The 12925-nt window shown below is 38.6% G+C and overlaps 1 protein-coding gene across 1 annotated transcript; it reads right to left on the reverse strand.

The window, feature by feature from the left end:
* Positions 1-8773: 8773 nt before the first annotated feature.
* Positions 8774-12218, reverse strand: polr2f (RNA polymerase II, I and III subunit F). Its single transcript, XM_041777975.1, has 5 exons — positions 12077-12218; positions 11671-11740; positions 9618-9748; positions 9386-9457; positions 8774-9241 (listed from the first exon to the last, which is right to left on the reverse strand). The coding sequence occupies exons 1-5, from the start codon at positions 12094-12096 to the stop codon at positions 9151-9153; spliced, it is 384 nt and encodes a 127-aa protein (XP_041633909.1). The 5' UTR covers positions 12097-12218; the 3' UTR covers positions 8774-9150.
* Positions 12219-12925: the final 707 nt, after the last annotated feature.

The raw sequence follows: 12925 nt of genomic DNA on the forward strand, positions 1-12925 counted from the left end.
TGACAGACCCAACAATAATCATCAAGAGCCCAGCGCTAAGAGACATTTAGCAAAGTTACAGTGGCAGTGTAAGGAGTGGATATGGTAAGTGAGCATGGCCTAGGGCATCTGTTCCCAATGTGGGGGTCCAGGCAACCCTGGGGGGGGGCACCAAAGATTTCAGCGGGAGCGCGGGACCCTGTCTGATATGAGGTTGTCAAAATTAATGTGTGTATATATATATATATATATATATATATATATATATATATATACAGTGCTTAACAAATTTATTAGACCACCTGTCATATTTGTCTCAAAGACCATCCAGCATCATGAAGTGCTTTAATGAGGACTCTTTCATTTTCAGTGAGCTCTCCATGTTTTACCATTTTGAACAGGAATGAGGGATTTCAAACTGAATTCACCCAAGTTTGAGACGACTCACTGGGTTTCTCTGAGAAGTCAGAAATTAATCAAGCATAACATTCAAAAACCAAAACTAATTTTTCTGTTCAGGAATGCAAGTAAATAACTATAATGTGACATATTAATCAAGAAATATTAATGTGCTTTACTATTTTTTCTTTTTTTTGTAAATCAGTAAATTGTAAAATTCATGGATAACAATAGTAATTCTATTTTAGCATTAAACATATCATTTTGGTTAAAGAGCTTCTACATATTGGTGTATTAACCATTGCAGAAACATAAAAAAGGATTTTGGTAGTTACCAATGCTGTTAATTTAGGGTAGCTGTGGCATAAACCTTACCTTGGTTAGGGTTAGGGTGGTCTAATAAATTTGTTAAGCACTGTTTATAAATATATATTAAAAACAAAATTAAAACATAGTATATTATGGTCAACCAAAAAGTTGAAAAAGTTGAAAAACATAAATTTTGAGCAAACAGGCCAAAATTTTAGGGGGAAAAAAAATCAAAATTTTTGAGATTATAAATTCGTACATTTACAAAAAATTAAACTAAGTTCAGAGTTGGAAACTTGGAAATTAACAAGAAAAAAGTTGACATTTCCTAATTTAAGATGTTTTAAATTTTGATGCTAGAAACTAAAAAATGTTAAGTTTTTAAATTTTACATTTAAAACAGTGTAAAGCATTAAATGCACAAGAAATGAAATTGAAAACAGTGGTTGGATTTTTGAACTTGTAGCCTCCAAAGTTCTACATTTTAGTTTAAGCACATTTCCATTTTTTAAAGTAAAAAAAAGAAAAATTATTCTCATACATCAACGACAAGAATTTTGAGGGTTTTTTGGAAAATAAAAAGATCTGTATTATTATTACTACTATTATTACTATTATTTATTTATTTATTTATTTCAGACTGGCCCTAATACACCACGGTAATAATGGATGATTCAAACATACATCTCTGATCAAGACTGATGCTTAGCTCCGCCCACCTCTGTTGCTTACTTGCTTTTTGGAAATTCTGGTAATAGCAGATGTGATCAGATCCACATATATGTGTTGCAGTTTTAGGGTCAACGCTGAGACTTTCTTCAAACTTGAACTAATCAGCCCCTGAAGGAGTCCTGATTGGTTGTGCATGCCTGTTTACTGTACATATTTCAAGTCGTGTTATAATGTGCATGCATGTGTGTGCAGCGGGTTAAGCCTGACTCCTAATTCCCTCTCTTTAATCGGCTGTGTGATACTTTGCGAAGACAAAGAGGGCCATTGTGGAGGAGCGAGGGGAGGAGGGGGAGAGGGACAATAAGGGAGCCTTACCCATAACTGCCCGGCCTGCAGCTTCACCATCATACAAAGAGACTCTCATACTCTCCGTGTACACCAACCCTGCATCAGTCCTCGTTACCCATCCTCCCCCAGTCATCCCCTACACTCACCCAGCCTGAGAAATACCCCAACTCTATTTCAGGTTTGGGCTGTAATGAGATTAAAACATTCCCAACATAACGAAAGAAAACCAGAGAGAAGAGGCAGTTTGTTGTTTATCTCAGTGAATGGTGAACATTAGAAATTCAGACAAGTATGAAGGAGTTTTCCTGCAATTTTTCATGACCATAGACAAGACAGTACCTGATTTAGGGTGCCATGGACCTCTATGTTGTTGTTGTGGTGATGACAATACCTCTTCAATGATAGGAAAAGTTTGCAAAGAAGAATTTTTTTTACAAGGGATCATTTTCTCCACAGTCTATTTCTGTCTTATTTTCAGCTAACTATAATTTAGAGGTTCTATCTGCATAGCTTACATAACAATCAAAAGAAAAAGAACATTTCAAACAGACACCTGATTATGGAAACATTCATGCACACTGGAATAAATGCACAAATAGCAGCAATGTTGGCAAATATACATAATAAAAACAGCTGAATATCTGTTGGTTTTTAAGGTTCAGTGCAATGCAGTCAGTGCTAATTCTTCATGTATCATTACCTTTACCACTGACATTACAGTCATATCTGAGACAACATGTTTAGGATGGACTTATGTCTGGGACAGTTCTAGATTAATCTTTATTCATTCTTGTTGCAGAGCTCTTTTCTCCTTCTGCACCTTCCCCTTCTGTCTCTTTGAATCTCCCTCTTCTCTCTTCCTGCATCTTCTTCTACTTTTTTTTGGCATCTTCCTCTTCTCTATCTTCATCTCCTCTCTTCCTGCATCTCCCTCTTCTCTCTTTCTGCATCTTTCTTTTCTCTCTCTCTGCATTCCCCTCTTCCTGCATTTCCCTCTCCCATCTTCTTGCATCTTTCTCTTTTCTCTTTCAGAATCTTCCTCTTCTCTCTTCCTGCCTCTTCCTCTCCTCTCTTTCTTAGTCTCCCTCTCCTCTCTTTCTGCATCTTCCTCTTCTCTCTCTGCATCTCCCTCTTCTCTCTTCCTGCGTCTTCCTATCTTCTCTTTCTTAGTCTCCCTCTCCTCTCTTTCTGCATCTTCCTCTTCTCTCTCTGCATCTCCCTCTTCTCTCTTTCTGCATCTTCCTCTTCTCTCTCTGCATCTCCCTCTTCTCTCTTCCTGCGTCTTCCTCTCCTCTCTTTCTTAGTCTCCCTCTCCTCTCTTTCTGCATCTTCCTCCTCTCTCTCTGCATCTCCCTCTTCTGTCTTTCTGCATCTTCCTCTTCTCTCTCTGCATCTCCCTCTTCTCTCTTCCTGCGTCTTCCTATCTTCTCTTTCTTAGTCTCCCTCTCCTCTCTTTCTGCATCTTCCTCTTCTCTCTCTGCATCTCCCTCTTCTCTCTTCCTGCGTCTTCCTCTCCTCTCTTTCTTAGTCTCCCTCTCCTCTCTTTCTGCATCTTCCTCCTCTCTCTCTGCATCTCCCTCTTCTCTCTCTCTCTGCATCTCCCTCTTCTCTCTTCCTGCGTCTTCCTCTCCTCTCTTTCTTAGTCTCCCTCTCCTCTCTTTCTGCATCTTCTTCTTCTCTCTCTGCATCTCCCTCTCCTCTCTTTCTGCATCTTCCTCTTCTCTCTCTGCATCTCCCTCTTCTCTCTTTCTGCATCTTCCTCTTCTCTTTCTGCACCTCCCTCTCCTCTCTTTCTGCATCTTCCTCTTCTCTCTTTCTGCATCTCCCTCTTCTTTGATCCTTCATATCCTTTTATTTTTTCTGCACCCCCTTTTCTATTTTTGTTTCTCCATCTGTTCTTTATCTTCAGCTACCTATTCTTCTCTTTTTGCATCCTACTTTTCTCTTTTCTTGCAGCTCCATCTTCTCCCTTTCTGCATCTCCTCTCTGCCGTCTGAAACCCCCTATTCTATCTTTCCACTCCTGTCTCTTCTCTCTCTGCATTTCCCCTTCATTTTTTCTGCTTCTGCTGATTTCTTTCTGCATCTCTCTTTTCTGTTTCCTCCTCTTCTCTCTTTCTTTCATCCTTCATATCCTTTTATTTTTTCTCCATCTCCCTCTTTTCTTTATCTCCAGCTACCTCCTCATCTCTTTTTGCATCCTACTTTTCTCTTTTCTTGCAGCTTCCTCTACCCCTGGCCATCTACAAGGAGTCTGTTTCCTTTCATGTTCTACCCATTAAAGGGACTTTTTTATTTGCCACTGTAACTTTGCTAAATGTCTCTTAGAGCTGGGCTCTTGATGATTATTGTTGGGTCTGTCATTTATCAAATACATGACAAAGAGTACAGCATTATCCTGCCCTTAGGCGCATTGTCTGAGACAAAACTGGTTTTGAATTTGCGCTATACAGATAACCACTGAATGACTGAATGGTAGTGATTGTTGAAATAAAACATTACCTTAAATGGCATCTGAAAATAACAAAAATTTGACCACCTTAGTATGATTGTGAGTGTAATCATCAAAAATATGTGAACAGGAGAAGATGAACACTTTTAGAGAACAGACAATAAGATGAGATGTGATGGAAGGAATATAAATACATGCAAACAGAAAAGCAGATGAAGAAAAAGGTAGAGATTGATGAGAATGTCAGATTTTAGGCATACCCACAGCGGGGCGGGGGACAACCTGATGGTGGCCTCACTGTGCCGGGTGCTGGTGATTGTCACATGGGCAGGCCCCTCCACGCCATGAAAAAAAGAGCAGCATTCCCCGAGGCGCTGTCCTCTCCAATCAAAAGACTCTCAGAGGAAGATGTTTTTTTCAGATTTTAATGACGTCACTGTGGTTACACACATTTGGAGATTCCAGCTCAAACTGGATTCTTTTTGATAACCTTTGAGTGTTTGTGAGAAACAGGAGAGGAAAACTGTAAACACCTCCTGGCTCCTGTTGCCATGGAAACATATTTACAGTTTGGCTACTCTGCAGTACAGTCTGATGTCTTTTTATAAGGGATGCAAGACCACATTATTTTGCTTCTGATACTGATCATCTGTGAGTGAGATCATGTGATTCACTGCTGATACCAATAATATTTAATGATTTGACAAAGCAGCTGGTTTAGCAATTGGCCAGTTAACAGTAAAATTCAGATCGCTTGATAGTCTGTACCAGAATCAGGAGCCAATTAAACTAATCCTTAAAGGGATACTTTAATATTTTGGCAAATTTGCCCATTGCCATAATCCGTGTAGTCTTAGTAATAGGTTTGTTACCTTTAGTTGTCGGTGCAAGCTATTTTTAGATTGGCGCTGCCGAGTTCGGAGCTGCTGTGCCAACTCAATAGAGTCTTATGGTATTCTGGCTTTCCCTCATCAAACTCACCAAATACACAATCCAACAACTCCAAAACACTCTCTTGGACAAGTTGTGACCTGCACATTCACCACGTTAAGAAAAAATAATGTATAATTATGTAACATTATGACACATGAAGCAAATACTCGGAACTATTTCTTGAGTAAACCACTGGGCGGAGTGACACAGTGCGGCAGCCATGTCTGGGGTGTAGTTCCGGCTTTGTATGCAACTTTAAAACATCTCCGTCTCGTAATGTTCCATGATTATTTCATAGCGTGGTGAAGCGGGGTCAGCGTATGCTGAGGCGCATAGTGCGCAGAGCTCGCCAACTTTCTGCAGAGTCAGTCGCTACAGACCTCCAAACTTCATGTGGCCTTCAGATTAGGCCTTCAAGAACAGTGCATAGAAAGCTTCATGGAATGGGTTTCCATGGCCGAGCAGCTGCATCCAAGCCATACATCACCAAGTGCAATGCAAAGTATCGGATGCAGTGGTGTAAAGCACGCCACTACTGGACTCTAGAGCAGTGGAGACGCATTCTCTGGAGTGATGAATCGCGCTCCTCCATCTGGCAATCTGATTGACGAGTCTGGGTTTGGCGGTTGCCAGGAGAACAGTACTTGTCTGACTGCGTTGTGCCAAGTGTAAAGTTTGGTGGAGGGGGGATTATGGAGCGGGGTTGTTTTTCAGGAGCTGGGCTTGGCCCCTTAGTTCCAGTGAAAGGAACTCTGAATGCTTCAGCATACCAAGAGATTTTGGACAATTTCATGCTCCCAACTTTGTGGGAACAGTTTGGGGATGGTCCCTTCCTTTTCCAACATGACTGTGCACCAGTGCACAAAGCAAGGTCCATAAAGACATGGATGAGAGAGTTTGGTGTGGATGAACTTGACTGGCCTGCACAGAGTCCTGACCTCAACCCGACAGAACATCTTTGGGATGAATTAGAGCAGAGACTGAGAGCCAGGCCTTCTCGTCCAACATCAGTGTGTGACTTCACAAATGCGCTTCTAGAAGAATGGTCAAAAATTCCCATAAATACACTCCTAAATCTTGTGGAAAGCCTTCCCAGAAGAGTTGAAGTTGTTATAGCTGCAAAGGGTGGACCGATGTCATATTAAACCCTATGGATTAAGAATGGGATGTCACTTAAGTTCATATGCGAGTCAAGGCAGGTGAGCGAATACTTTTGGCAATATAGTGTATAATGCTTTTTAACCTGATGTAAACAATGCTGTGCTGATAACATCAATAGCATCTCATAGGAACAGTGTAGTTTAGCTCTATTTTGATCTAGAAAATTGGGATAAAGTTTTCCAAAAGTGCTGCAATTCAGTGTAATTTGATTCACTTTGTATTTATAAGCTTGCAAGTATTGCACCACACATACAGTTCTCCTCTCAGCTGCAGACACCAGACTATTAATACTACAATTAACAAAAGATGAGCATCCCTCACCAGTTCCACTCGCTATTCCAAACTCTGCCAATCTACTTGTGCAACTGAGACAGTGTAGGACTGTTTTTGATCATCAAAAACAATAAATTAGCCAATACTGGCTGTCTAGGACTTATATTTTTGTTGCTATATCAAAAAAGGTAACATTAAAATGTAAACCTCTGTTACAGTGAGACCCCTAGTCTACCGATTCAGCCACTAAAAAAAGTTGAATCTCTAAGAGAGCTGTCCAATCTCTCATTCTGACAAACTTCAGCCCCCTCTATTTCCCAGCATGCACTGACCCCTCTCTCTCTCTCACAGCAACAACCCACTTTCAGCGAACAATGCTGAGGCTGTTAGGCTGCTTTGTGTGTATGTATGAGTTTGTATGGTAGAAAAGGGCGGGGACAGAGTAATGTTTACACTCAGGAGAGAACCTGCTCTTGCTTCTCAGTCCTTCACAGAGGTTGTAAAAGTTTGCTGGAGGAATTAAAAAACATCTTGGTTTTCATCATTGTTCTATTTATGGACTTTGGGACTCACCCACTCTTAAACAGTACAGTTATTTAGACTTTAATCTGATGGATGTTGCAGAAATGTCTCTTTTTTGAGAAATCTTTCCTTTAAAAGTTGTGATTGTGAGGTAATCTTCCTGTGACTTGCACTGATTATGACAGGAGTTACATGTTTGTGAGACGTTTTATGAAGCAAACTGCAGTCTTCAGTCAGGAATTAAAGTCATTTTTATGTATGCACTCGTGAAAATGTATGGAAATATCAGGCAGACAGCAGTTGAAGTCATTCTGAGCTGGCAGATTAAAGAATACAGTCTGTTTTATGACACTGTTAAAACAATATCTGCCTTTAAACCAATGCTTTGTATGGTTTAACAAGTACACACTATCAGCTAGAAAAGCACCCAGAGAGTACAGACCTCCACCATTAGCCCTATCTCCCAATAGTGAAGAATCCTTTAATAAATTCCTGGATCCATCACCATGTGTCTCCTGCCACGGCATTTGTCGATGACTCTTTTCCCAGCAGGGTGGAAACACGGTGAGGTGTGTCTTTCAAACTCTATAAACTCCAAAACTTTGAATAGAAACACACCCATAAATGCTGCTGGGATTGAAGTTACTCATGTCCGCCATCTCCTGGTGTAAAGTGGTAACAGCATAGACCTCCATCATTAGCCCTATCTCCCAATTGTACAGAATCCTTAAAAAAATTCTTGGATCCAGACAGTGATCCAGATCACTCCCAAAATCTAATCAGTTCTTCCTTGTGCCATTTCTGAAATTTCCTGAAAATTTCATCAAAATCCATCCATAACTTTTTGAGTTATGTTGCTAACAAACAAACAAACGTACAAACAAACCCACCCGATCACATAACCTCCTTGGCGGAGGTAATTAAAGCGCAAAAACACCATGAAGCAGTTTGATTACATACTGTATATTGCACTGTTGGTTGCATGCATACAGTCTACAGTTGTGCATGGGTTCAAACAAACTCTTGCTGTGTATTTTCTTGAATACTTTCTGCTGCGTTCATACATCCTGACTTTTATGTGGAAATCCACCAGGAAGTGGGCAGGGAAAATTTCAGGTAGAGTTGGAGTGAAAAATTGAGCTGCTTGCACTCACACATGCAGGATTGTTTAAATGTGAAAGCACAGAGGATAACTAACTAAAACTAGCGAAACAAAATACAATGTAAAAATTTTAGCTCATTGAAACTAAATAAAAACTAAGCGTTAAAAAAATGAAAACTAACTACAACCAAATTCTGTGCTTAGAAAACTAAAAGAAAATTAAAGACAAAATCTCCTTAGTTTTAGTCTTTGACAGCAGCAAATTGACTGATGTGTATGCCAAAGCCTGGAGAGAGTAAAATCTTCTGTCCTGATTGGAAAACAATTCACAAAATTAAGTTTTTAACAAAAGCTGTATACAAACATCAATATTGAATAAATTAAACAAGAAGCGATGAGCCCTTTGGGTCTCTCCCCTGACAGGTATCAGCTCTTTTTTAAACTAACACTAAAACAAATAAAAACTAAACTAAACATAAGGAAAGGATTATGGAAGACCTCAATTTAAAAAATGTAACATAGGAATGGTCACTTTTTAAATTTCTATATTTTCAGTGCAGAAATTCGACATACTGCAGCTATACAACTTAAGTACCTTGAAGAATCATGAATCAGACATGGTCATTCATACAAAAGCATTTATTAATAACAATAGAAAGTTTTTCACACTCTTCAGTTGTTTCTCATCAAAAAAATCTAATGAAAAAAACTACTACACAGGATACTTTTCCAAAGCAAAGTATGAGATTGACTTGAGTTACAGTTCCCCCTTGTGGCTCTGAGCTGTAAAGCAGCTGTTAAACAGGACTTGCTGTTTTACCAGATGGTAAAACAGTGTTTTGTTTTTAAGTCTTTAGATCCAGTTCAGCCCATGTCAGAGTCCTCAGATGTGGCGATTTCTGCATGAACAGGTTATAATCCGTCTCCTCTAGGTTTGTGTATCTGACTGCCCTGGTTTGATGGTTGGAGTGAATCAGGATATACAGTTATGAAATCTGTGTTTAATCAGTGATGATGAGCTCATCACAGCCCCAGTCCTCATAGCTCCCATCAGGAAGGTACCGGCGGATGATGATGGGGATTTTTCTGCCCCTGGAGGAAGGGGAAAAAAGATACAGAGAAGCTCAAAGTCAGAGAATTATTCTCCAATCTGAAAAATGCCAGAAGAAAAAAGATGCAGCCATTATGATTTGATTAACATATTACTAAAAATCTGAATAAACAATCTTCACTTACTTCAGCTCTTTCATAGCTATCTGCAGCGGGTCTGTTTCTCCCTCCAGCTCCACCATGACAGGAGCACACATCCTGTTAGAAAAATTTACATCAGTTTATAACTATTCTTGGGATAAAGTAATAGTAAGTGAATGTGAAAACAATGAGGCCTTTTGATTTCATCTCAACTGTAACGACTGATACAGATGAAGAAGAACAGTAATAATAGTAAATGTACAGAGGTAACACTCACGCTATCTGCAGGGCTCGTGTGCCTAAAACTCTGGCTCTCTCATATTTGGTCATGTAGGGTGTTGTGATCCTCTTCTGGTTTGCCTGCTGGCCTTCACCTGCAGGGAGGATCTGTACGTTCTCCTGGTCCTCCTGTTAACAACAGAAAATTCTACATTACACTAGGGCTGGACAATTAATCACAAATTAGATTAAATTGCAATATGGCATGCTGCAATTTTCAAATCGCAGACAGTGCAATATTTCTTTAACCAGATAAAGAAATGTGTCAAAATATCAGTTTGAAACAATCTCTTTTTTTCTTTTTTTAATGCTTTATACCAGTGTTACTCAACCCTGCTCAACCAAAGAGCCAAAATGTTGAAAAATACCTTTGCAAGGGCCACAATCTAAGTGGTGAAAAGTGGCAAAAACAGCTTGACGTAGCAATAACAATAAGCTAAACATGGCCAAAATGCTCAAAAAGCAACAAAAATGGGTGAAAATGGGGAGGAAAAGGCTCAGAAAGTAACAAAAAATGGGTGAGAAGTGACAAAAAATGAGTTACAGTTGGCATAAAATGGTCCAAAAGTGGCAAAACTGTGGCAAAAAAATGAGTGAAAAGTGACTAAAATGGGCAAAATGCAGTCAAGAGTGGCAAAAGTGGACAAAAAACAAACAAAAAAACAAAACAAAACAAAAAAAAAAAACGGAAAGAAGTGGTATTTAATGGCACAAGGTAGATGAAATGGGTGAAAAGTGGGGAAAGAATGGTGAAAAAGGGCAAAAATGGGATAAAAGTGGCAAAAAGGAGTGGCTAAAATGGGCAAAAACTAGGAAAAAAAAGTGGTATTTAATGACAAAAGGTAGCTTAAATGGATGAAAATTGGGAGAAAAAAGGGTGAAAAAGGGCAAAATGGGATAAAAGTGGCAAAATGGACAAAAAGCCTTCAAATCTTGAAGTATCCTTTTAATTTTTTTAACGAAAATCTTACTTTTTGTACTGATGCATTTCTTTTTCTTTATCAAAATGTGAATAATATGAGAAATGATCATCACCTTCAATAAAGCAACTGATATCAAATTTGCTATATGAACCAAAATTGCAGTAAGATATTTTTTTCTAAATTCAGCCGTAGTTTAACTTATCTAATTTTGTACTTGTTATAATATAGAGTGATTTCTTGCTTATGTTTGTTGAACAACAGAAAAAATCAGGAACCTTAATAATCGCATTTTAAATCGCAGTATTGCAGGAAAAAATTGCAATCAGATTATTTTTGCAATTCGTTCAGCCCTACATTACACACATGATAACACAGGTTTGGACTCAACAAATAATGAAATAAGCACATTATTACAGAAAGCAGCTATGGGCAACACTGAGATTAAACAAGATCTGACAGCAGAAGACTTAAAGATAGACTTCACCGATACCATTTAGCTGATTTTTGTTTTCTTTTTCTTGAACTTACAAGTAAAGGAAGAGTATTGAAGTGAAAGACAAAAAAACTGAGAATGTGGGTACAATACTGGTTTCATAATGAGCTGCCATGATACCAGAATTTTATATTAGACATGTAGATACCAGTAAATACCAGTGACAAACTGTTTCAGTTCCAGAGCAATAATAAGGGCCTGGACAGGACACCCAGTTCTTCATTGTTGTGAAACTTGAGAGCAAACTCAGCTCATTGCCTAAATAAGAATTATACAATGCTAGTGTGCAAACTTTTCTTTTCAGTTTTAGTTATTTACATCTTCTCTATTTACCTGCCTAATGAAGTAGATGTTTGGTTATGAATTACAAGAAGCTGCTCTAAACTGGGTGTCTAGAGCTGATATTTTATTGCCAGGATATCAAACAGGTCTCAGTATCATTTGATTTATATTAGGGTTAAATCATAGCCTAAAATTGATACTGTGACAGCAGCAGAATAATGATTCAACCATAGCAATAACTGTAGGGAATCAGACGGTGTTTAGTGAGGATCAATTTTATACAAACACACAAAATAAACAAGTTTTTTATCCCGCTATAACAATCGATTTTTCAAAATAAGAGATGAACTTACATCTTCCACATTTTCAAGATCATCTAATCCCTCGTCCTCTTCGGCATCATCAAAATCTCCATCATCGAAGCTGGAGGAAGAAGGAGGAATTTATCAAGAATCAACCACATTTAAACAGGCTAACCGGTGTATCGGTTCTTATAGTGACCGTGTTAACTGGTGACTTCCACCCTACACGTCTGTGGCTCTATGAACTGTCAAAACCTGTACGTATATATGTGAAATTTCACAGAGCCATTCGCAAGGAAGGACTCTTTATATTAAAACACACACAACCGCATTCCAGCGAAACACCGGCTACTAGTATCTAGCTAACATGCTAACATTAGCACACGCTGTGGCGTCGTTTGATAAAGAACACTTACAAGCAGCCTAACTTGCCGTTTTATGCTGTGTTGTTACTTACTTATCTTCGTTGTCGGACATGTTTTATTCAGAAGCGTGTATATCCTCTCTGTAGCTAATTATTTTCTAATATTTCCAGAGCCTTTCTGTTGTCAACATGAACACATGAACGTTAGGAACTTACAACTTCCGGTGGCTCGGTGCGTTGGAAAATATTCCGGGTGCTAGACAGGAACTTTTGAAATCGTTCCTCCTTTCTGAGTACGGTGGATAATTGTTGCATTGGTGCCATCTTCTGGTTTATTTTTCACGTTTATTTTAGTAGCGCTGATGTAGACTAATGTAGGTGGAAAAATAGTTTCGTCCAGACTGTATATTTACAAAAGCATGTACAACTTGTCTATTCTTCAGCCTAAATTATATGATATTCTTTTAAAATTTCCTTTTCTTTATTTTTGCTCAATAATTTGGATAAAACAGTGATAATTTTTCTCTACGTTTAGTATGTAGATTATTTAAATGCCCACTTCTTCATCCATATCCTCCTTTGGTTTTTCAGAGTAATTAAGACCAAAGTTTTTCACGTGATGCTGATGGACGTAAGGTTTATTATTCAGACTTGTTCTCAAGGCATTTTAACAAAACCCAACATACTGCAAAAGATTTTTAAGGCTCAATTAAGAAATTTCCCACTTTGAGTGTACACAAGCTGTAATTTTAAAGGTTAAAAGCTTAAGGGACGATTCTTGGATGCCATTTTCCCAAAGGGGAAGATTAAATCAAGAGGAAAATTGTTATATTTATGTTCAAATAAACTCAACAAAGATTTTCAAGCTCTGCTTTCCTGTGTCTTTGCAAAAAGAGGACAAAACTGAAGATAGTGTGCACACTTATGAAAGTGCAAGGGTCT

Source organism: Cheilinus undulatus, linkage group 21, assembly GCF_018320785.1.
Source record: "Cheilinus undulatus linkage group 21, ASM1832078v1, whole genome shotgun sequence".
NCBI lineage: Eukaryota > Metazoa > Chordata > Actinopteri > Labriformes > Labridae > Cheilinus > Cheilinus undulatus.